The sequence below is a fragment of the Nomia melanderi genome, chromosome 1, assembly GCF_051020985.1.
Source record: "Nomia melanderi isolate GNS246 chromosome 1, iyNomMela1, whole genome shotgun sequence".
Lineage (NCBI taxonomy): Eukaryota > Metazoa > Arthropoda > Insecta > Hymenoptera > Halictidae > Nomia > Nomia melanderi.
Genome location: NC_134999.1, coordinates 22,227,510 through 22,253,164, shown reverse-complemented (window position 1 = coordinate 22,253,164; position 25,655 = coordinate 22,227,510). Strand labels below are relative to the sequence as shown.

General features: G+C 29.3%; 1 protein-coding gene and 1 long non-coding RNA gene across 3 annotated transcripts in view; one reads left to right on the top strand and one right to left on the bottom strand.

Moving 5' to 3' along the window:
• Nucleotides 1-25,655, bottom strand: part of RhoGEF2 (Rho guanine nucleotide exchange factor 2) — a 90,626-nt gene that overhangs the window by 26,370 nt on the left and 38,601 nt on the right. For both annotated transcript variants that reach the window (XM_031991844.2, XM_031991849.2), the window contains 3 exons: nucleotides 10,694-10,829; nucleotides 4,390-4,471; nucleotides 3,336-3,388 (listed from right to left, as the gene is read on the bottom strand). In XM_031991844.2, coding sequence (XP_031847704.1) covers nucleotides 3,336-3,388; nucleotides 4,390-4,471; nucleotides 10,694-10,829 — 271 coding nt within the window. The remainder of the gene's footprint in view (nucleotides 1-3,335; nucleotides 3,389-4,389; nucleotides 4,472-10,693; nucleotides 10,830-25,655) is intronic.
• LOC116433607 (uncharacterized) lies at nucleotides 7,468-8,921 on the top strand. The gene is made up of 3 exons (XR_004236328.1): nucleotides 7,468-7,560; nucleotides 8,617-8,779; nucleotides 8,892-8,921. It is a non-coding gene; the product is annotated as an uncharacterized LOC116433607 (long non-coding RNA).

The following is a 25,655-nucleotide window of genomic DNA, read 5'->3' as shown; positions in this document are numbered from 1 at the left end:
AATATTTTATTAAGAAGAACAGATTCAGAGGCATATTCTATATCAATCTTTGCTCCGAAGTATAATAATTGACGAAAGAATAATATTAAATTTGAATTGAAAGAGATTAAATATTGTTCGTGCTTGTTCGATTCTGTTTAAAATCTATACCACGTGTCTGACACGTTACTGTAAGGCAAGGGGTTAACACGTTGAATGCTACACAATTTCATAGAGGAAAATACACAGAATGGGAAAGATATAATATTAAATCATTCAACTGAATTGCATTATTATTGCATGTCCATCTAGCTGAACATCATCGTATTAGGTAGCATTATTTACAATATACAAATTTTTTCAAATAATTGTTCCAAATATTAGTTAACTAAGTGAACTGTAGTCATTCGATTTGGTTGGGGGTCACCGGTGAGCCCCATGGCATTCAACGTTAATGTAAATGTGTGGACATAGGTTTCTCAGGGACTAGCGTGATAAATTTTATGCTTTCGTTGAGTTTGTTTGATGTAGTTTGTGAAATTATTGTTTGTAAAATACATTTCTATAGCTATATATGTTTGAGATAGCTTGCAAGGTAGATTTGTGAAGATTTTTTTAATACCTGGATACTTCTTGTAAATTATAAATTGTATTTATTCTATAATTTTATAGAAATGTATGTACGTAAGTTTGTTTGAAATAGCTTGTGGAATTATTCTTCGCAAGATACATAGATTTTCCAAGTGAAATATTGGGTCATCCCATAAATAATGTCTCTGTATACTAATTTTATTTTTAAACATTCAGATGAACAAAATATTTGTTTAATCTGCAATATATTCTCCTTTATTATTTGTCGATGGATTTATATATGATAGATCTGCAGATAAACATAGAGGTAATGATAGATCTATAGATAAATTTATAGGTAATAATAGACGTATAGATAGATGTACGAGTAACAATAGATATATAGATAGACTTATAGGTAATAATAGAGTTATAGGCAGATCTATAGATAGATCTATAAATACATCTGTAGATTGAGAGGGAAAATACATCTTAGATCAAAAAGTTTCGTTGGTCTCAACGTTCAAAAATAAAAAACAGATTTGTAGATAATAATGGAACCATAAATAGATCTATAAATAAATCTATAGATAAATCTCTAGATAACAATGGAAAATGTATTTTAGATGAAAACAGTTTTCTTGATCTCAACGTTCAAAGATAAAAAACAGATTTATAGATAATAATAGAACCATAGGCAAATCTATAGCTAGATCTACAAATAAATCTAGATCTACAAAAGAAAATATATTTTAGACAGAGAAAGTTTCATTGGTCTCAAAGTAGAGCGACAAAAATAAAATAAAATCTAAAAATAAGAGACGATAAAAAAGTTCAAAAATAAAAGGTGCATAAAAATACCAAGTTATTTATAGAACGGACCAAATATAAATCAGTAATAAAATCTACGATTTGATTTCTTCCGTAATTGAATTCCCAAAAAATTGATGACGCAGAAGTTTCCAGGTGCACATTCAGCACAAGAACATCTACAAGAAATACCCAGGGACCATTGGAATGCAAAATATCCGTTGGACAATGTTCTTCTTGGAAGACCTAATATACAAGACGCTTGGCAACTGGTAACAGAAAATTTAAGGAATGCTCCTCCATGAGAATCCAAAGCAGACTCGAGTCGAAGAACAAAAGCAAACAGTCTGTCGTTTCAAATAAGCTATCAAGTTGTTGACGATTAACACTTTCTACTAAACGTGTCCGGAGACGCCTTTTGAATTTTTACCTTAAAATTATTTTCTATCAGTTGTATATTCTGCATTGACTTCTCGACTTTTCTAATGATGATTATAAAATTATATTTATATTATAAAATTATTTATATTATTTGAATATTGAATATGAAGGTATTTATATCGTTGGAATATAAAAGTATTTGTATCATTGGAAAATAGAAGTATTTATCAGTTAGATATAACAATATTTATAACGTTGGAAGATAAAAAGAATTTATATCATTGAAATATGACAATATTTATATTATTGAAAAATAAAAAGAATTTATATCATTGAAATATGACAATATTTATATTATTGAAAAATAAAAAGAATTTATATCATTGAAATATGACAATATTTATATTATTGAAAAATAAAAAGAATTTATATCATTGAAATATGACAATATTTATATTATTGAAAAATAAAAAGAATTTATATCATTTAAATGTAACAGTATATAGATATATAAAATTTAAATATAACAGTATTTATATCATTATTTTATTAAAAAATAAGATAGATATATAAAATAGATATATAAAATTTAAATACAAAAGTATTTATATTATTGAAGTTTAACAGTATTTATATCACTATTTCATAAAAAAATAAAAAGTATTTATACCATTTAAATATAAAAGTATTCACAACATTGATAAATAAAAAGAATTTATATCATTAAAATATTAAAAAATATATACCATTAAATAATAAAGAATATATATCATTAAAATATTAAAATATTTATATCATTGAAACATATAAATATTTATATTCAAATATAACAATATTCATATCATTTAAACATAAAATTATTCATATTATACAAAAAATCCAAAATTCAAATGAGTAAAAATGATCAAACCAAGACAAGAATTAAAAATTTCAAAAGGTGTCTTTTGACACCATCAGCAGAAATAGTGTTAAACTCCATCAATAATGCCAACGTCTCTGTCAACATCTCCTGCACTGTACACGTCACTCCTACTCGTGCTGACCTACCTCACGCCGCTATTGGCACATCATCATAATCCAGAGAAATGTTTGACCGTTAGCAATTTGAAAATAAAGCCAAAATTGCGGTTCTGTACTTTTGGTTTTCTAATTATATTTTCATCGTGAATTTAGTCTTTATATTTTCTGGTAACTGTTGTCAAACTGTTTTTATAATAATTGAAGATAAAATTGATTGTATAATAATTAATGGACTATGGATTTTTAGGTAAATTTCTATTTTTTAATATTTAAATATTAAACTTAAATTAATTTGATAATTAATATTATTAGATGGAATTACTTTTTTATGAAAAAAGTTCTACATAAATTTTTGGATATTTTATATATTTTTCCAAATTGCAGATATTTTGTTTAATTTTCCACTTGCAAATTTAAAAAAACAAAAATCCACAGTCTAGTAATTAATATTTCAAACCAAGGATTCAAGTTGTTGCTTGATAATGAGTGTAAATTGTTGTTCTTTAACGTAGGTGTATAACATAATAATAAACGTTTCAAATAATTAAGAATTTTAACAATAACAGTTTACTCACTTCGTTTTGGAGAGATTTGGATCACTGGTCTTCCGCTTTTCCCGTAACTGTCGCTGGAACAAGAAGTCAGAAAAATATTTAGAAATGCAGAGATCGACGAAAAATAAATTTAAGATAAATTGTTTAAATAAAATTTAATTTACCTATGATTTATTTTTAACCCCTTGCCTTATAGCAGAGTGATTCAATGTGTTTCGACAGACAAATATTACTCAGCTCATTTGAAATCAAAGTAAATTTTAATATAAATTATGTAGCTAATGAGCTTATGTAATTAAGAAATATTTTAATGAAAATTTTTATTTTTGTGGTACTGAAGATATTATATTCAATAATTGAAGTTTATTACATAGTGTGTATATAATAAATTAATTAAATTAGTTGTATTTGGAATATTTAATAAAATTAATTTATTGGAAAAGAGGAAACATTCTATGCCCATGTTTCCTTTCAAGAATAATTGTAGATTGATTTATTAATAGTAATTATTGCTATTATTTTATTTATTCTTAATAATAATTATTATTAATAATAATTGTAGAATTCATTACAGAAGAATAATTAAAAAAACAAATAAAAATACATAATTAAAATCATAAGGCAAGGGGTTCAACAGATTCTAAAAATCATCATCTGTATGTCATTAAAAGAAACAAATAATTCAAATAAAAAATATTAATGCTCAAAGTGAAAACATAAAAACTTTAAGGTCAAAAGGGTTAACACGTTCGCGACGGATGTAAATAAATTTGTTAATTACAGTAACCAGTTATTTAAATGCTATGACGCTACAATAGTTCGTGTACCACCGGTGGTGCATGTCGTTCCATGGGAGTCAAGCATGTACCACTGGTGGTACATGCTCCATATGCGACAGATATGTATGTACCACCGGTGGTACATGCTTCATATACGACAGATAAGAATGTACCACCGGTGGTACATCACGTCGCGAACGTGTTAATACAGTTTGCAATGTGAAACGTGACCTAATTTCACCCTAGCACTGAACGTGTTAGTAAAAGTGACAGTGATAGTAAATTTGAATCCTCACCTTGTGATGTATCCGCTCCTTGTAACTTTCAGACCTGTTTATGTTTGACGTCTTTGGCTTACTGGAAATATTTTGCTGCACCCTAAGTAATCGTAATTAATTAAGCGTAAATTAATGTCTATAAATTAAACCAGCTTAACGGATCAGAGAAAGAAAAAATTTGGCAACACTATTGATGAAGATACGTATACGAGCACTGTGTTTGCGTACCATCAGGGAAATTAATTTAATCGTGACTCATTAGTGTGAAATTAATTAGTTCTGTCTAAAGGTAATAGACTATATGAGATAAATTGAATTCAATGTGGGATTGGAACTTGATATTACAATATATTGTAAATTTGATCTATATTATATTGTTATATAATTTTGTAATATGTAGTTTTGTAATATATATAATTATATAATTTTATAATCTGTAATTTTTTAATATAATCATATAATTATATAATTTTATGATAATAGGTTTTATAATTTAATTTTACAATAATAAGTTTCATAATTCAATTTTATAATAAGAAATTATATAATGATATTTTTATAATATATTTTTACATTAAGTTTAAATCAATGCTCGTACACATAATCATCGAATAGTAACGCGAAGGATCGATACCGGATCAATTTTGATCTTACACATAAATTTTAATATCTGTTAGAAATATTCAGAACCTTCACTGTCAAGGTGAAGTTAAAATTACTGTAACTGAAACTTTATTTATTACATGGTTAATCTTATTTTCTCGAATATAGTGCCAGTCAATTGCTGAGATTGTGCTGATTAAAATGAGTCCAAACACGACATAAATCGGACTAGTTTTCCGATTTCATGAAAACGAACCTTTAATTTCGTTAATTACACTAAATCGGTGAAACTAGTCCGATTCCTATCGTGTTTGGACTCATTTTAATCAGCACAATCTCAGCAATCCACTGACACTATATTTGAAGAAGTAAGATTAAATTTATTGCAATTGAAATTTTCTTCATTGCATATTTAACTTTAGCTTATCAATCATAGTATTGATGGATTGTTGAGATTTTTCTCGTTAAAATGAGTACAAACACGATGAAGATCGGACTAGTTTTACGATTTCATGGAAACGAGCCTTTAGTTTCGTTAATTACATCAATTCCGTAAAACTAGTCCGATTCCTATCGTGTTTGGGCTCATTTTAATCAGCACAATCTCAGCAATCCACTGACACTATATTCAACAAACTAAGATTAAAATGCAACTAACATTTTCTACATTGTACTTTCACAATTACATTCACAAACATCAGTAAATCTTCCTCGAATTTATACCTCCCAAAACACTGAACAAAAACATGATCAATCAATACTACAAAAATATAATTCCCTAATAGCTACTCAACCTAACCTTCACATTCAACGAAAACACATTTTTCTAATTACACGAAAACCGGTGATGAATTTTTAATGAAGTCTCTCAAAGGCAAAGGCTCAAACGAAAACTTACAATTCTCACTGTTTACTTATTCCCTCTCGATTAAACCCACATTCGCCGGGTCAGGCGAGTGCGAACGCACTCCGCGATCGTCCAATCTCGATTTTTCAAAAAGAACTTCTCGAATGAAACACATCTGTCCTGTACAGTGAGCCCGGTTTTTGTCTCGCGTGGAATCACTATTCTGCCCGGTTGTAGCCAGTTACAGAACACCTTTGTCACAGGGGTCGGTCCTCTATTCAGGCGAATTCATGCGTGCGAACGGTCGGGTGTAAAAGAATCGGCCCACTGAGTAACAGGTTAAGCTGCCGACCCATAGATGACACTTCGTATTCCAATTCATATAACCTATATTTAAACGTGCAGTTTGACACGAGCACTTTCGATATCTACTATTAATATAAATTGTTGATACTTTTGTGAATTGAGGGTTTATTCTGTGTTGAAGAATTGTTGATTGAGAATTTTTGGAGATCAGAGAGTGATAAATCATTAAAATTAATTAAATAAAATTAAAATTTTATGTAATAAAATTTCAGGACTTTTTCTATAGTTGAAAAATTGTTAATTAAGAATTTTTTAGATGATTTAATTTTATCTAATAGAATTTCAGGATTTATACCATTGTTAATGAAATGAAATTAAGTGGTTAAAAATTTGTGCAGATCATAGAATGTTGAATTATTAAAATTAATTAAATAAAATAAAAATGTTGTGTAATAGAATTTGAGGATTATTTCTACCGTTGAAAAATTGTTGATTGAGAATTTTTAGAGATCATAGAGAGATATATCATTAAAATTAATTAAATAAAATTTCAGGATTTTTTGTATTGTTGAAAATGATTGCTTAAGAATTTTTACAGATCATAGAGTGATAAATTATTAAAATGAATTAAATAAAATTAAATTTTTATGTAATAAAATTTTAAGACATTTTCTATTGTTAAAAAATTGTTGATTAAGAATTTGTGCAGATCCTAGAGTGTATTAATTTTTTTGTAATTGAGTTTAAGGAAGAATTGTTCTATTTTTGAAAAATTGTTGATATTTTTATGAATTGATTAAAAATTCGTACACATCATAGAGTGATTTAATTTTATGTAATAGAATTTGAGGATTTCTTTTATTGTTGAAAAATTATTAATTTAGAATTTGTTCAGATCATAGTGATTTAATTTTATCTAATAGAATTTAAGTATTTATTCTATTGTTGAAAAATTACTAATTAAGAATATGTATAATGGTTTAATTTTCTTTAATAGAATTTAAGGGGGTTTATTCTATTGTTGAAAATTTATTAATTTTAAAATTAGAATTTGTACAGTGGTTTAATTTTCTCTAACAGAATTTAAGGGGATTTATTCTATTGTTGAAAAATTAATAATTAAGAATTTGTACAGATCATAGTGTGATTTAATTTTATCTAATAGATATATAATATGATATATAATATGATATATTATATATGATATATAATATATAATATATAATATATGATATATGATATATGATATATAATATATAATATATGATGTATGATATATAATATATGATATATGATACAACACTACATATAAATTGCTAATTTCTATATCCATTTTTATAGTTTACCTCCACTTATACTAAATAATATCATTAGCATTGCAATATTCTATTATCCTGTTCATGACAGATCAAAAGTGATTCGGTATCGATTGGGTAAGAACACAACATTAACATTCATACACCAAACCAACTAACCCCACTTTTGTTAATTTCTCAATTTCAGTACTAACAAGGGAAGAGTGTCAATATGTTGACACCGATTTTAATGAATTTTTGCAAATCGATAGTACATGCATCTATAATGAAACGTGTTAAATATCATGTGTAGTTATTTGTTAACTTGAGAGATAATAATAATAATTACGTACCCTTTTATACAGCCTAATCTCAAACAAAATTTATTAAATATACTTTATTATAGATGCACGTAGTATCTAATTGCAAAAATTCTGTTACTAAAATCTAATAAGAAATTTAAATGGTACTTTACGTATGATGCTTCATCAAATTTTTATAACTTTTATTCTGTGGAATTAACTATTTTGGCGAATGAATAGCTTATATCATAAGTAGACTGCGGATTTTATGCATTTATAATAAACAAGTGAATCCCATGTTTGTATTAATACTAAGCGTACGCATTTAGATAAAGAAATTTATGAATAACGGGACAATAGATATCATTATTAAACGTTTTAACTATCAAATTATATAAATTTTCCTGTATACCGTACACTAAAAGAATTTATTTCATGTAATAGTTCTATATACAAAATCAGCATCGGTAAAATTTATTTCAAATACTTTATTACACAGAAGATCAATACGTTCATTTATGAATGTTAATAATTCATCGTGGATATATTTCAAGGTTGATTTTCTGTGCAGTAATTGAACATTTAGCTGCACGTTAAAAATGAAATTAAATCGTGTTGGTTTGCTAATAAAATATTAAAAAGTGCAGATCAATATGCTACGTCACACGAAGTTATTACCATAAAACTCAGCAAATAACAACAAAATGCATCTATCACTGAGAATAAAATCAGTTTAGATAAAGAATGTGTTATCATGAATATTATTCCATGTTCGACTCCATAAAGTTCCAAAATTAATATGCGATCTGTTCTCATAAAATGGTCCATAAAATAGATCTGCATAAACATCCGCAGTCCAATAATACATCTTATACGTGATTTAATATTCCAGTTGAAACGAATGGTACGATTACATCATCGTTACATCAATATACATGACTAATTAGTTAATCAAGTATGTACCATTCGTTGCCCCATCGTATTAATCACAATGTCTACTTTTCTATCTAAATTGATAAACGGAAGTGTGCCATATCTAAATGATATAGCAATCAGTAAGTTAAGCTGCTTTCTAAAAGAAGATAGAAACAATTTCTCACACGTTCGTTGCAGTTCGGTGGGCAAATTGATTTTCAACCATGAGAAATACAATTTTCTTACCCATAGATATCTGATGAACTAACAGCAGGAATTCATAGCTAACGTTGCATGCAGTGAAGTCAGGTAGTACTACGAACCAAGTTTTTTATACTCATTATCTATTTCCTATTCCTCTTACGTCACTGAATGAGTTATACGGTGAGCAACTCATTCTAAAATTAAAATAACTCTGCCATAACTCAAACTTTCCAAGTGAATATTCTGTTTTAAATAGTGTGAAGAACACTAAAGAAATAAGGAAATAGACTTCGCAGGCTTTTTCAACAAATTTTTGTTTCAACTATGGAAATCTGTTACAAAATGAACTTTTGTTTACACTGGAAAAAAATTGGTTACAAAATAGATTTTTAGACTGTTTCATTTCAATTAATAAATACTTTTATCTTTGAATCTAGTATTTCGTCGACAGAAATGAATTATTGATTTTTTATAAATTAAAATAGATAAAATAATGCATTAAAAATAGGAACTTGGATGTTTGTAACGTTCTGTCAATTATATAATATATAATATATAATGTATAATATATAATATACAATATATAATATGTAATATACAATATATAGTATACGATACTCAATATATAATGTATAATATATAATATTTATTTATTATTGTATTTTATTATTATTACGCTTGCTACCTTCTTCATATTTCATCCAATAAAACTTAGTCCAACGCATCACCAAGAAATTAAACATTTGACTTTCTATTAAAAACAGCGTCACCCAAATTCAGATGACATGTCAGTCAAAACATCTGAACCGCAACGGTGCAGATAAATTGTTTCCAAGAATATACTCGCAACTTTATTAAATTCTTAACACTAACCATACCGACACATTTTCTACTGTGACTAGTCAAATAAAATTTACAAAATAAGACAAACAAATTAGATGATAAGTTTTTCTCAGTGGAAACAGAAACGAAAGGAAAATTGAAAAACCAATTAACCGACAATAGAATTGATATAAAATTCAATGAACAAAATACAACATTAACATTACACTACTGAACATTTAATACGATTAATATGTAATCTCTGTAAAAATTGTAACGATAGATTATTTTCAGATTCTTCAGATATCTGTTATAGTGTTCAAGGGAAACTATTTATTTCAAATTTTAATAATTGTTTGCAAGATAATATATGTGATTAATACTATGCGTAATGGTCATTGGACTGATTTCCGGTTAGGTTAGTGTTAATTCCATGAATATTTCTTATTCTTCCTCTATAGCAGTGTTTCCCAACATGGGGCTGTCGCCTTAGGGGGGGCAATCTGATTCTTAAGGAGGGCAATTTGGAATTTGATATCACTTCATATATTTTACAATATTTACATGTGTAAACAAAAAAACAAAAATATAATAAATATTACACAAATGTTGTAATAAGTACTGTATAAATATTGTAATAAATATTGTAATAAATATTGTAATAATATTGTAGAAATATTGTAATAAATATTGTGATAAATATTAGACAAATATTGCAATATATATTATAAAAATATATTATATTATAATAAATACTGTAATAAATATTGTAATAAACATTGTAAATATTATAAAAATATTTTATTAAATATTAGAAAAAGAAAAATATACAAATATTTTAATAAATATTAGAAAAATGTTACAATAAATACTACAAAAATATTACAATATAATATTAAACATGATATATATGTTATATAGGGTGGCACAAGAATTTTAGAAAGGCTTAGTTAAGACATGCCACAGAAGAGGTTGGGAGACACTGCTCTATAGTGTTATTTCGGACGTAAATAAAATAGAAAACGTACATTTCAGAGATATCTTCTCGCGAGGAAGGATTGTCCATGCTATCTGCGTGATCAGAGACTCCGCTGGAAGCGGAAATGCGTCCTCTTTCGCTGCTACTACGCGCGTTTCCGGCTACGCCACCCCCGCGAGGCTCTCCTGAAAACATGAAACAAACGAGAGACGCGTTTATTAATTATGCTCATTAATAAGCGCAGTACAGTGGTCGATTTGAACGTTTTACGCGGGAAAATGAGAATTTTTTAAATTTTGAATTAAATACATTTTAGTATTGAAATATTGTTATTAGATCTTTAATGTGAATATTTTATTGTAAGTTTGATTGTAGTTTATAGTTTATTGTAAGTTCTATTGTAAATCAAATTTTATAAGTTTTAATTACGAATTATATTTTATTATAAATTATATTGTAAATTATATTTTATTAGAAATTCTATTGTACATTATATTTTATTGTAAATTCTATTACAAATTATATTTTATTATAAATTCTATTGTAAATTATATTTTATTATAAATCTTATTGAAATAGTATTAAATAGTAATAAATAGTATTAAATAGTAATAAATAATAATAAATAGTAATAAATAGTAATAAACAACAATAAACAGTATTAAATACTATTGCTATTGGTGTTAAAAGTAAACTGGAACATAACTGCCATAAACAGATACAAACTACACGTTAAAAATATATCAAAAATATCTCTAAAACGTGAAAAACCTACATTTTACACATTATCATACCAAAGATTAGCAAGTTATTTTACACTATCACATTCCTCTCTCAGAAACGTAACCCAAGACCATAACGAAAGCTCAAGAGTCCAAGAGTCCAAGGGACTAACGAAATATATGCACAAGTGGCAATAAACAATTACAAAACCTAATCCACCCTATCATCAACTATCCCATCCAAATCATCGTCAACAACACCCAATCACGTTACTTTCCACCTGACTTCACTACCCATTCCATCACGGACGACTACGAAGTCGGGTCAAATCTGACCCACCCATTATTCAATCGTTCCCAGACACGAGAACGGACATCGCGGGGCGGGTGGTTTTATTTGGAAACTCGAAACGCGCAGTTAGGACGGTGTTATCGAGGCCTGAAAGATAACAGGAATTTCAAAGGAATATTTCAACTTAGCTTGTTCGTTTAATGGCCGTGGGCATCGCGAGTTAACGCGGGCCACGCGGCGTCTGGCATGCCTCCAAGTATCCAGCCTTATGCGGAGGCTTATCAGGCAAGGAATGCGGCTCGCGGTAAAACCAGATCACGACAGCGTGCGCGCGCGCGGATAGGGTTGCTACATTAAATCTCCCGTTAGGCAAACATTCAAATCAAACACGATTTATCGCGTCAATATCCTTTTAAATCGGCATTAACATAACCGTGGAATTCTCGGACCGCCGACACGTGACTCGCGGATTCTCGGTGACGCCATCTGCCGCGAACACGGGTAACTGTGAAATCCTTTCCACCGTTCACCATAAATAAATATTTTGGTTGTAAATTCTTATTTCGTGTTGTTAGACAAAAATTATTAATGAAATATTGATTTTATTATTATTATTAATTGATATTGTTGTTATTATTATTCATTGATATTGCTATCATTATTAATTGATTATTCCTATCGTTATTAATTTATATTACTGTTATTATTATTCATTGATATTGCTATCATTATTAATTTATATTATTATTATTAATTGATATTGTTGTTATTATTATTAATATATGATCAACTGATCATAACACAGCATTTTTCCCAAAAAATTATTAACACTGTTTTCACCGAAGATGTCAGAGGACATCTTTCAAAATTTTAACTTAAAATTGTTTTTCAAATTCAGTTGTATATTCTGAATTGACTTTTCCACTTCTACAATAATATTTGTAAAATTAAATATAAGAAATGATGTAATTTCAATTGAGGAGACGTGATTAAACTGAGAAAAGAATTTTAGGTTAAAATTTCAAAAAGTGTTTATTGACAGCTTTGGTGGAAATAGTATTAATAATGAAATGGTTGAATCGATTGTAGTTAATAAATAAATGATAGAGCAAGGGAATGAGAAAGATGAAGATTTTACATTGAATTCAAGAAATCCGGGCGTTATTTGTTCTTTAAAATGTATATTAACCAAGTAATTGCGTTAATTACTGTACGTGACATTTTAAAGCTTGAAATGGTACTAGTTCTTTTAACAATGGATTCTTTAGCTTTTCAAGTAAGTATGTAATTCTTCGGTTTGCTTTGCTTCTTCGTTAAAAAAATGTCAAAATAAACTCCAAAATTTCATTTTTTTCTTATTATTTGCATTTTTATTTTTTACTATCTTTTGTATCATGTCAGATATTTGTCCTTCGCACAACTTTGTTTGAAGAGTAATTTATTACGTTTGTTTATTCTTGAACATCCTCTTTCTGTTTTTTTAATTAGGCAACAGATACTTTACGATACTCTGTTCTAATATCCGTGCGTTTCTAACAGTGAACGATAATGCGTTTAATAATAAGCGGAGAGTATCAAATTTCACATTTCAGAGAGTCTCCAGTGTTCTATTCTGAGCAGCATTGCGATTGTTCTTTTACGCTGAAGTCATTATGTTGTATCCGAATGCTTGTACCGTCTACGGTTTCCTGTATGCGTATTTCCCCCATGTTTCTCGCATTGCGTTGCAATTAACAATTTATTGGGAATAAGAAAACATTCCAGTTTTATTTTACATCAACGTGTGCTCTGAGGTATGATTATCGTATTAATATTAATAGTATGTAGTTTGCACTCAAACGAATTGAATAATATTGATGTTCGTTGAATTCTGTTCGAAAACTTGTAATAATTGAAATATTGAACTATTGTAAAGAGGTTAACTCTGAAGCTGGCAGTCGTATTCACTTTCTGAAACGTTTCTATAGACACGAGACTTTAATTGATTTATAATTCAGTTAGGGTATCTGCGTAATCAATTTCTTTAACACTGAAACTATCAGTTAAACTGACGTTTTGAAATTTCTCTATGAAAACTGCAACAGCGCATCTATTGAGAATTCAAATGATTTACAATTCAGGTTGCGTGTTGCTACGTTAATGTCTGTAATAATTTCTCAAAGAAACATCTGTTATCGTTTTAATAATTAAAAGGAGAACTCAAGAATGGGTGATTCTGACTCGTTTAGTAGTTTTAGTGTTAAAATACTGTATTTCCTTTCGTCTATTTAAAGCTTTTCTATAGACACGTTTTTATGGTGACAGTATCAACTAGTCGAAACAAATATATATATATATATTTGAAGTTATTTTTCTGTGGGTGATTTATAACAAGTATATGGATATTAAAAAATACAGATTATCTGTTACGTAATAATCTAATAATCTAATTTTTAAATAATCCCTATTTTCAATACACATACAATTATTACAAATACACATTAGAAAATTATCTTTTATATAATAATCTAATTTGTTAATAATAAAATAGTATTTTGAGGTACCCATGTATTTATTATCATTCATCAATAGAAAATACAGATTACCTTTAATATAATAATTTAATAATCTGATTTTTGAATAATCTATATTGCTCAATAACCATTTACTATAAATCACCTATAAAAAATACAGATTGTCCTTTGCATAATAATCTAATAACCTAATTTTTAAATAATTGAATAATATTTTGTAATACCCATATATTTATTATAAATTATCAGTGGAAAATACAAATTATCTTCTATATAATAATCAACTAATCAAATTTTTAAATAATCCCTATTTTACATTACCCATATATTTATTGCAAATGACCAAATGAAAATACAAATGATCTTTCATATAATAATCTAATAATCAATTGTTAACCAATTTCTCAATACTCATTTATTATAAATCATCCACAAAAAATACAAATAATCTACCAACAATCAACTAATGCAATTTCTAAATTGTTAAATAATATTTTGTAATACACATATATTTATTACAAATCATCAATAGAAACTACAATTGATGTTTTAATAATCTAATAATTTATTCTGTGAATAATTAAATAATATTTTGTAATATCCACATATTTATTACAAATCCCCACCAGAAGACACAATCAACAAATTAAATTCCCAAACAACCCCATTCCCCAATACCCATACATTTATTACAAATCACCAAAAGAATATATAAATTATCTTATATGTAATAATCTAATAATTTAATTTGTGAATAATTAAATAATATTTTCCAATACCCATATATTCATAACAAATCCCACCAGAAAGCACAATAAACAAATCAAATTCCCAAACAACCCCATACTCCAATCCCCATACCCACATCGCACACCATAATAAAACACACATTCCTATAGCAATCCAATCGCCAATCACCTCGAACACTCGCAGAAAGCTTGCCCAGCCTCAAAGAAAGTATCAATGTCCCTCGGACATCCGAGTTTCGCGCGACCTAAAAATACCATGGTGAAAAGAACCCGGTGCTCTTGAACCCCGTAAGCAGACAGATAGTTATAGATCTGCAGGGGTTGGTATGCCGAGGGGGTGCAGCGAAGGAAAGGCTCGAGAGTCTCGCGTATTTTTAGCCGACATAGGCGCGTGTCACAAGGCCGGAAACCCTGCGCTGACTGCCGCGCCCCCCACCACAACAGTCATTTCGTTGCCGGCTGCGCCGGCAGCGTGCGCGGTGTGATGCAGGCGCGTGTCACAGGACGAAACCGTGCGCTATTGCTACGCCCCCCACCCTAACGGTCGCTTCGTAAAAAAATAATATAATGAATGTTACAGAAATATTGATAAATATTGTAATAAATACTATGATAAATATTGTAATAAATACTATAATAAATATTGTAATAATATTGTAAAAATATTGTAATAATATTGTCTACTGCCTCACCCCCCACCCCAACGGTCGCTTTGTTGTTGCCGTCTGCGCCAACGGCGTGCGCAGTGTAGTGCAGACCCGGCTCAACACGTGGCCCGGTGTGTTGGGTACATAACCTATGGTTTTTTTGCGGTGTGATGTGTGTTAATTGAATTTTAATGTTTGTTTATTCGGAACGTATTTTACAACTGATTGTGTAATATTCAATTATTATTTTTATTTACATACATATATATATAGAAATAAATAAATTAATAATACATTATATATATATATATATATATATATATATATATATATATATATATATATATTTAATTAAATTTTGTTCGTATTTATATTTTTATTGAATTATATAATTTTACTTTTATTTATATACATAAATAAATAAATAAATAAATATATATTCTGTCAAAATATATTCATTCTATAAATCAACGTATACATCATTGAAAAAATTACTATTATCTCCAAATTTTTACTTACAAAATTAACTAGTTAATACACATTTCCAAAAAAATTAGTAACACCTACATTTATCAAATGAAATATAAAATTTTCCTCACGAATCTGTCGCAATATTGCAAGTCATAATAACAAAGTAGTCCGATCGATCACAGTTCAGAAAGAAATCACAGGGCAAGGGGTTAATTATGCCTGGCACCCATTCCGGGCGCGTGCTCGGCCCGCATGGTTTTCGGAACCGGCTCGCGCCGTTCGTCGTGCGCGATAGACGAATGGAAACATGCGTTCGGCACGCACAGACACCCTTTGGCGGGAAAGTGTGTTACACGTGATGTCTTGTGGTCGATTTGATGGATTTGGCTGCGTAAAATGAGGAATATTGAACTTTTTGATGGAATATGATTGTGTGTGTGGTCAGGTATAATTTTAATGAGTTCTAGTTCAACTATTTTGATGATGTATAATAATTCTGAAATGGGTCTCATTTGACCCATGACAGTTTCTACATATATTCTACCAATAATTTACGAACATATTAATATCTTATTTCCCAAAAGCCTTGTCATCATTTAAATTCTTGCAAAACAAAAATTCCAAAGTGGGTCAAGTTTGACCCATGGTAGTTTCAATATTAAAATCTATTTGTACATATATTCCAACAATAATTAATATCTTATTTCCCAAAAGTCTTGTCATCTTTTAAATTCTTGCAAAACAATAATTCCAAGAGGGGTCAAATTTGACCCATGATAGTTTCAATATTAAAATCCATTTGTACATATATTCCAACAATAATTAATATCTTATTTCCCAAAATAACGTTTTCGAATTCTACTCCTATTTTAATGATGTCCTCCACAATGACAACTGACAATGCCAAAGTTATGGGGGAAGAAATCTAGATGAGGGTCTAACAGGTTAATTTTGAGACACATTCCATTCTAATTCTTGAGAAGCACGAATAGATTGTGATACGACCTGCACAAGTGTGCTCTGAAAAAATGTGTACACAAATTTTGAAATGCCATCCACAGAGGACTTCTTTTATTAGACACTTGATTTCTGACCCTGTAGAAATGCCTTCTTTTACTTTTGATTTTCAAATTGCAAGGTATTGTTGGTTTCATTGTTTTTGTTATTTAGATGAAAAAATAGAAAAAAAATTTGGTTTAATTATTTTTACAATTTATAATCTATGTCGTTATTTTTTTTTTGAGTGTTTTATAATTTATTTTTAAAGGATTCTTTTGATGCAGTGGAAATGCCTTCTTTTACTTTTGATTTTCAAATGCTGGGGAAATGTTTGTGAATTATGGATTTTAAGAAAGGAAGAATGTATATCTAAAATGTAATTCTCTTGATCATGTATAATAATATAATGATGAAATATTAATGTAAAATATAATTCCCTTGTTTATATGTATTATTATTATATTGAATAGTCAATTTTATAATAATTTGTAGTACACTATTATTATTACTATATTGTATAATCAATTTTATATAATAATTTATTACATACTTTGTTATATTATAATATATTATCTGAAAGAAAAGAAGAACTGTTTATCAAATGTTGGAATACATTAGAATTGAAAACATCCCCACTATTTTCAGTCCCAACAAAAGCTTCATCATTTCAAATGATTAAATATTAATCTAAAATATTCTTTTAATCATATATATAATAATATCTATCTAAAACATTTCCGTTATTACATATATAATAATATCTATCTAAAACATTTCCGTTATTATATATATAATAATATTAATCTAAAACATTTCCTTGATCACATATAATAATATTAATTATAAATTTCCATGCTCATATATAATAATCAAAATTATAAATTTTCTTGATCATATACAATATTGATTCCCTAAAATATTAATCTAATATTTTATTGTTTCAATCCATCATTTGCAACATTTAAATATTTCCTAATATATAATAATATAATAGAATATTAACCTAAAAAAAGGAAAATTGTTTATCAAATGTTGGAATATATTAAAATTGAAACCAAACCAAATAAAATACAAAAATTTCCCATTTTCCAAATAGAATTAAAAAATTTTGTTTAATAAATAGCTTTAAATAACAAATATTTCTATAAAATAACAAAACTTCCTGTTGAGGCTAAAAATAACAGATTCCTTTCCTGTCTGCCTAACCTAAAAAACGAACACGTAATTGGTGTCCCCGCGAATACAGGAATTCGCACGAGCATCCGCGACGAGCACACGCCAATTAGGCTATTAACATCAGGACTACACAGTGTTTAACGAGATTAATACATTGGCGACTGGTGACGTGAATTCACGTCATCTCGAGTGTAACAACAGTCCAATTATTTTATTTTTCTGCTCCTTTCATTTTAAAAATTATTTATTAATTATTTAATAAATTTCAAAATTAATTTTACAATTATAGTCAATGTTTTAACGTGAGAAATTTGAAGCAATTGTTTTTTAAAAATGAATTATGTGCATGGCAATTTTTAGTGGGATTAGTATAGAGGAATTAAGTTCCTAAGATAATTAATATTAATTGTCGTAGATTAAAGGAATTTTAATATTAAACCAGACTTTAGTTAGTTCTTGGTTGCATAATGTCAAAATCTATAACAAATATTAATATGTTCTTAAAATAGTGGAGTCAATGCATTTTACATGAAATAAATAAACGTTGATAAATCGCTTTAAATATCATTATAAATTATATATAACATGATATATAAATTGTAATATAATATGATACAATTTACTAGAAGAAAATAGATTATTCTAATTTATTAAATAAACAAATTTGTTTCAAAATATATACTGTTTAGATTCGTTCCAATAAAAAAATCCTCACAATTAAATTACTCCTCACTAATTAAATTAAGTTTCAATTATCCCAAGCAAAAAATAAAAAAGTCTAACATCGTTTAAGTTGATTGAATTTTAATATGTTCTTAAAACAGAAGAGTCAATGCATTTTGCAAGAAGTAAATAGAATAGCTTTAAATAACAATTATTATATATTTTTATAACAAAAATTATAATATAATATAATATATTACAATATAATATAATACAATATAATACAATACAATTTACTAGTTGCAAATAGGTTATGTAATTCATTAAATAAACAAATTTTTCAAAATATATCCTTAAATTCCTTTCAACCAAAAAATCCAATCAAATTCCTCAAACTGTCAATTATCCTGAAAAACAAAAGTCCAACATCGTTTAAATTGACCACACCACAGCCAGCCATCAATCCCTCCACACACACACACACACACGTTTCCCTGGAATACTGGTCTAAATCCGTCCAGCCAGTATCCGCGTGGTAGCACGTCGATGGCGCGGAGGGCCTCGGAAAACTTCACGAAGACACGGCGTGCACCTTGTTCGGGTTTTATAGGCGCGCGGGAATTTACGGCCGCGTCTGGCGCAACGCCGCGAGCCATTTCCATGGGGGGGCTTGTTAGAACTTCGCGGCGGAGTCTCGCGTGTCGGAAACGCACTCTTTTGGCGGGCGCGGGGAACTTTTCGAATTATCGGTGGAAATAGGAATGTGACGAATGGTTGCGAGAACTTTTGGTAGAATGGGACGTTGGTTAGTTTTGGGTGAAATTTTTGGTGGTTGTGTTTTTGTGGGAATGAATAATGATAAATTGACGACAGTCTGATAATAAATGATAATAAATTGACAAATAGTCTAATGATAAATAGTAATAAATTGACAATAATCTAATGATAAATAATAAGAAAATTGACAATAATTAAATAATAAATTATTTATGATATTAAATTGGCTACATTTATGTTATTAAGTGAGCCTTATTTATGCTATTAAAAATTAAATGAATGGTTCGTGGGTGTGTAGGAACAATTATTAATTATTTGACCCCAAAATTATCATGTTAATTTAACGAAATATTATGTTAATGACTATTGTTAATTTTTTAGGTTATTAAATGAGCTGTTTTAAGAAAATGTTTATTAGAAAAATCGCCACATAATTATCTTGGCAAAACAGTGTCACCATTGACAATGTATATACAAACTATCATAAAACTGTGATTATTATCATACAAATGAGTATATGGATCCTATTAATATATAAACAATTTGGTTAAAAATATATATTCATCTATTTAAATTTAAATGTTCATAATTTTAATATTTTTTATAACTTTCATAATTTTAATAATTTTCATAATCAAACAATTTCAATAATTACCATTTAAATTTAATAAATGTATTTTTCATTAATTTATAAATATTGCAAGCCAGTGTTTATAGAATGAAGTAGCAAACTGCATATGATTTATCTAACATTATTTACAAACAGATAATTAAAGAGTTCAGATTACCAAGGGAATTATTGAGAGATAGAAACGGCTGCAACTCGGAAGTAAGATCAGATAAGATCCTGACAAACCTACGCCCACGTGGCCTACTACATCCTGTATATAGTAGAATCCTAGTCTGAACGAGAGAGAATCACCAGAGAATTGATGAAGTAACTTTACAATGATACTAAATTGCGTGAAATTACTTTTGCAACTTATGCATTTAATTAGAATTATAGTTTGTTATGTTATAATATATTATATTATATAAATAAAGAATTGTTTATCAAATGTTCGAATATATTTACTATTAAAAATTGTTATATTAATTATTAGATAATTATTGTGTTAATTATTAGATAATTATCGTATTAATTATTATATAATTATCGTATGAATTATTAGATAATTATTGTATTAATTATTAGATAATTATCTACACCTATTTTCAGTCTCAACAGAAGCTTCATAATTTCATACAAATGATCCAAATATTAATCTAAAATGGAATTCCCCTGGTCATTATAATTCATATTTACAATAATATAATTATAATAATATAATGATCAAACATTAATCCAAAATACAATTTCCTTGATCATAATAATTTATATTTACAATGTATGGAACCAAGGTTTGTTATCAATGAAGAAGGATAATATAATTTTATAATGATATAAAGTGAGGCTCGCTTAAATTTCTAAATTTCTGGTCCCTGCAGTGGAATTCTACTGAACGGTAGAAACAGGAGGAAGTTATTTGCTTCCAGGAACTGACTCGAGTAGAGACTGACACAGGCAGAAAAGTGATATGGTGAGTGGAAGAGGGATAGACAGCCCGCCGAAAATCGAGACGCCGTACTCGTTGAAATACTAATGTGCAACCAAGAAAATTTCAGTTGCAGTCATTTTAACCATAGCTTCTCAAATGCAATGCCAGTGAATTGCTAAGATTGTGCTGATTAAAATGAGCCCAAACACGATAGAAATCGGACTAGTTTTACCGATTTAACGAAAGTAAAGGCTGGTTTCCATCAAATCCTAAAACTAGTTCGATTCCCATCGTGTTTGTACTCATTTTAATCAGAAGAATCCCAGCAATCCATCGGTACTACATTCAAAAAGATAAGGTCAAACACTCAAAGAAGAAAATTTCAATTGCAATCATTCTAACCTTACCTACTCAAATATAGTACCAGTGAATTTCTGAGATTGTTCCGATTAAAACGAGCCCAAACACAGTGGGAATCGGACTAATTTCACCGATTTAACGAAATTAAAGGCTGGTTTCCATCAAATCCTAAAACTAGTCCGATCCCCATCGTGTTTGTACTCATTTCAATCAGCACAATCTCAACATTCCATTGCCAGTATTCTTACACTTTCTTTCCTAACCCTCGAAAACCACCGAGTACCAATAGCATCGCAACAAACCTGGTCGCCTCCTGATCACCCTCGACCCGTCCTCCAACTTGCCCACCGAGTCAGTGGTCTCCGCGCAGAACGAGACCGCACTGTCCAAGTTCTCACAACACGACACACTCAGCTGATCCAAGCCCACGATCAGCGCCGTCTCGATGATGTCGCTCGGCTCGCGCGCCTTCCGCGCCGCGGAGAACGTCTCCCACACCTTCCCGGCGATCGTCGCCTTGCCCGTGTGCGGCACCGCGCTCCTCGGCTTCGCCGCCTTCAGCTTTGGCTTCGGCTTCTTCGCCACCTTGTCCTTGCTAACCTTCTCGAGCACCGACGAACCTGACGCGAGCCGTACGTTCGGGATGTTTCTTTCGTTTTCGCGAGATTTTTTACCGCCCTCGAGATTCGGGGTTTTCGGGGTGGACGGGAGGCTTTCAGTTTTGGGGGCTTGTGAGCTGTTACGACTGAAGCTTTCGGTTTTTGGTTTTAACACTTAGCCAACTGAATGGAAGATCTACTTTCATTTTCACTTTGCAATGTGGTGTCTTTTTGTTTTGGTCATTTGTTCTGTTGTTTAGTAGGTTTTGAATTTGAGTTATTTGCTATTTGTCAAATAATTTTCTTACTTTTATAAAACAAGGTTATTTGCAACTTGTCAAATATCTTTCTTTTATTCAACAAGGTTATTTGCAACTTGTCAAGTATCTTTCTTACTTTTATAAAACAAAGTTATTTGCAACTTGTCAAGTATCTTTCTTACTTTTATAAAACAAGGTTATTTGTTGGTTATTTGCAACTTGTCAAATATGTTTCTTTTATAAAACAAGTTTATCTGCAATTTGTCAAATATTCTTCTTACTTTTATTAAATGAAGTTATTTGCAATTTATTTCCCTTTACACAAAGGGAAACGTTTTTGCGTTAGAAAGTTGCAATCTCCGCGAGCGTAACTCAATTTTAATTACCTCGACGAGCTTTACATAATCCACTGACGTAAGAATGCACGCTGAGAACGTGAATAATTATAGGAAGCAACGACTGGACGCCGACACTTAGTTCTGCTACGACGGAAACTCCGATGGAAGGAATTAAATGGAAATATAAAATGAAGATATTCGATATAAGCAATTTAAACACGAAACGAAATATTTGTTGAAGTTAAAACGGAAAATTCAAAAGAGAAGGACGAAATAAAATTATTTCGAAATGAAAATCAAACCTACTTGAGCGAAAAATTCCAATAGAGAAAAATGAATTAAAATGAATTAAAATTAATTAAAATTAATTCAAAATGAAAATTAAGGTGAAAGTATAAATCAAAAATTCCAAAATAAAAATTTAACTGAAAATGACTGATTAAGTGAAAATATAAACCGAAGATACTTGATACAGCAGCTCAACCACAACCCCCAAAAAATTAAAATTATTCCAAATCAAGACACCAAAAGTAAAAAAGAAATTAAAATTATTTCGAAATGAAAATCAAAGTGAAAATATAAACCGAACAACCGACACAGCTCAACCGCACCCCCAAAGCTTCCCCAACCTCCCCCCGGGCGCCCCCCATAGTCCCCATAGCCTGAACCGTTACCCTTCAGCTTGCGATTCAATCTGTTCCTGCATCTCTCGGATGAGAGCCTGAAGCTGGTGAGCCCGGCGATCAGCGGCGAGGGGTTGCCGGCCGGCGAGTAAGGGTTGCACACAGCTTCCCCCTCCAAGGGGTCGCGCAACTGTTGCACCCCGACCATGTGCGCCGCGCGCGGAGCGGATATAATCGAACGACACTGACTAAAAATAATCTCGAATCAAGCTGAGCGAAAGTGGACTCGAAAGTGGAAATTGGAAATTTGGTCGCGATGCGAGTGAGAATTAATTTGGAAGTGGAAATTGAAAATTTAGTCTTGATGCAATCGAGAATAAATTCAAAATTGAAAATTTAGTTTCGATACAACTGAGAATAATTTCGAAAGTGAAAATTGAAAATTGAAAATTGAAAATTGGAAATTTGGTCGCGATGCAATTGAGAATAAATTTGGAAGTGGAAATTGAAAATTTAGTCTCCATACAATCGAAAATAAATTTGAAAGTGAAAATTTAGTCTAGACACAATCGAAAATAAATTCGAAAGTGAAAATTTAGTTTAGACACAATCGAAGATAAATTCGAAAGTGAAAATTTAAAATTTAGTTTAGATGCAACTGAGAATAAATTCGAAATTGAAAATTAAAAATTTAGTCTCGACACAACCGAAAATAAATTCGAAAGTGAAAATTTAAAACGTAGATGTTTAATACAAAAGATCAAGGACAAAACGTAAATTTCAATTTGCTTTTTTCAAAATATAATTTTCAATTTGTTCTTCAAAATATAATTTTAAATTTGTTTTTCAAAACATAATTTACAATTTGTTTTTTCAAATATAATTTTCGATCTGTGTTTCAAAATGTAATTTTCAATTTGTTTTTCAAAATACAATTTTCAATTTATCGTAGTGAAAATATAAACCAAAAAATTCCGACACAACGACCAGAAACTGATTTGAAAGTGAAAATCTAAAACCTAGATGTTTAATACAAAAAAATCAAGAACAGAACTAATTGAAAATGATCTTCAAGTAAAACTAAAACTGAAACTGAAACCGAACAATCTCGACACAACCACCAAAAACCGATTCAAAAGTGAAAATCTAAAATTTAATCTCGACACAACCGAAAATAAATTTGAAAGTGAAAATATAAAACGATGTTTAACACAAAAAGATCGAGAACAAAAATTGAAAATTATATCAAAGTGGAAATATAAACCAAAAGTAACTGAAAATTCTATTAAAATGAAAATATAAACGAAAACAAATTGAAAATTCTATCAAAATGAAAATATAAATGAAAACAAATTGAAAATTCTATCAAAATGAAAATTCTATCAAAATGAAAATATAAACCAAAATTAACTGAAAATTCTATCAAAGTGAAAATATAAACCAAAACAAATTGAAAATTATATCCAAGTGAAAATATAAACCAAACAAATTGAAAGTTACATCAAAGTGAAAATATAAACCAAAACTAACTGAAAATTCTATCAAAGTGAAAATATAAACCAAAAGTAACTGAAAATTACATCACAATGAAAATATAAAACAAAACAAATTGAAAATATAAACCGAACAACCGAAAATAAACTCAAAAGTGAGAATCCAAAACGTAAATGTTCCACTTAAGAAGATCAAGAAAACTGACTGAAAATATAAACGGAACCAACCGTACACAAGCACCGAAAACCGATTCGAAAGTGAGAATATAATCTATAGACGCTCGACACAAAAGAGTAATGAAGAAAAAAGTAAACGGAGGGCCGGTTTCGTGGCTGTCGCGGCAACAACCGAGCTGACACTAATTTCCCTCGAGCTGCTCGCGCTTCTTTTCCGCGGAGACTGCCCTTGGTTTCCGGTTCGACCCCACCAGGCCGATCCCCCGCCTCGCGACGCGCGGTATACGAATCTACAGGGTGGGACCCGAGTATTCTACGTGTTGTACACCTATACCTCACTGTACAGTCTTTTTTAATTATTTTATTATTAATTATCTTATTATTATTTTTAACGAAATATTGTAGTAAATCGAAAAATAATAATATTATTATTATATGGTCGTTAAACGACCAAGAAAAATGCTGTATCACTAGCGAGCTTGTTTAGTTTTAAACAATTCATTAATTTGTAATATTATTTTAATTAGAATATATTGTATTCTAGACGATAATATCATGTATAATGTTAGAAATACCATTACAATTCTTATAGGAAATTATTATAACAATTATAA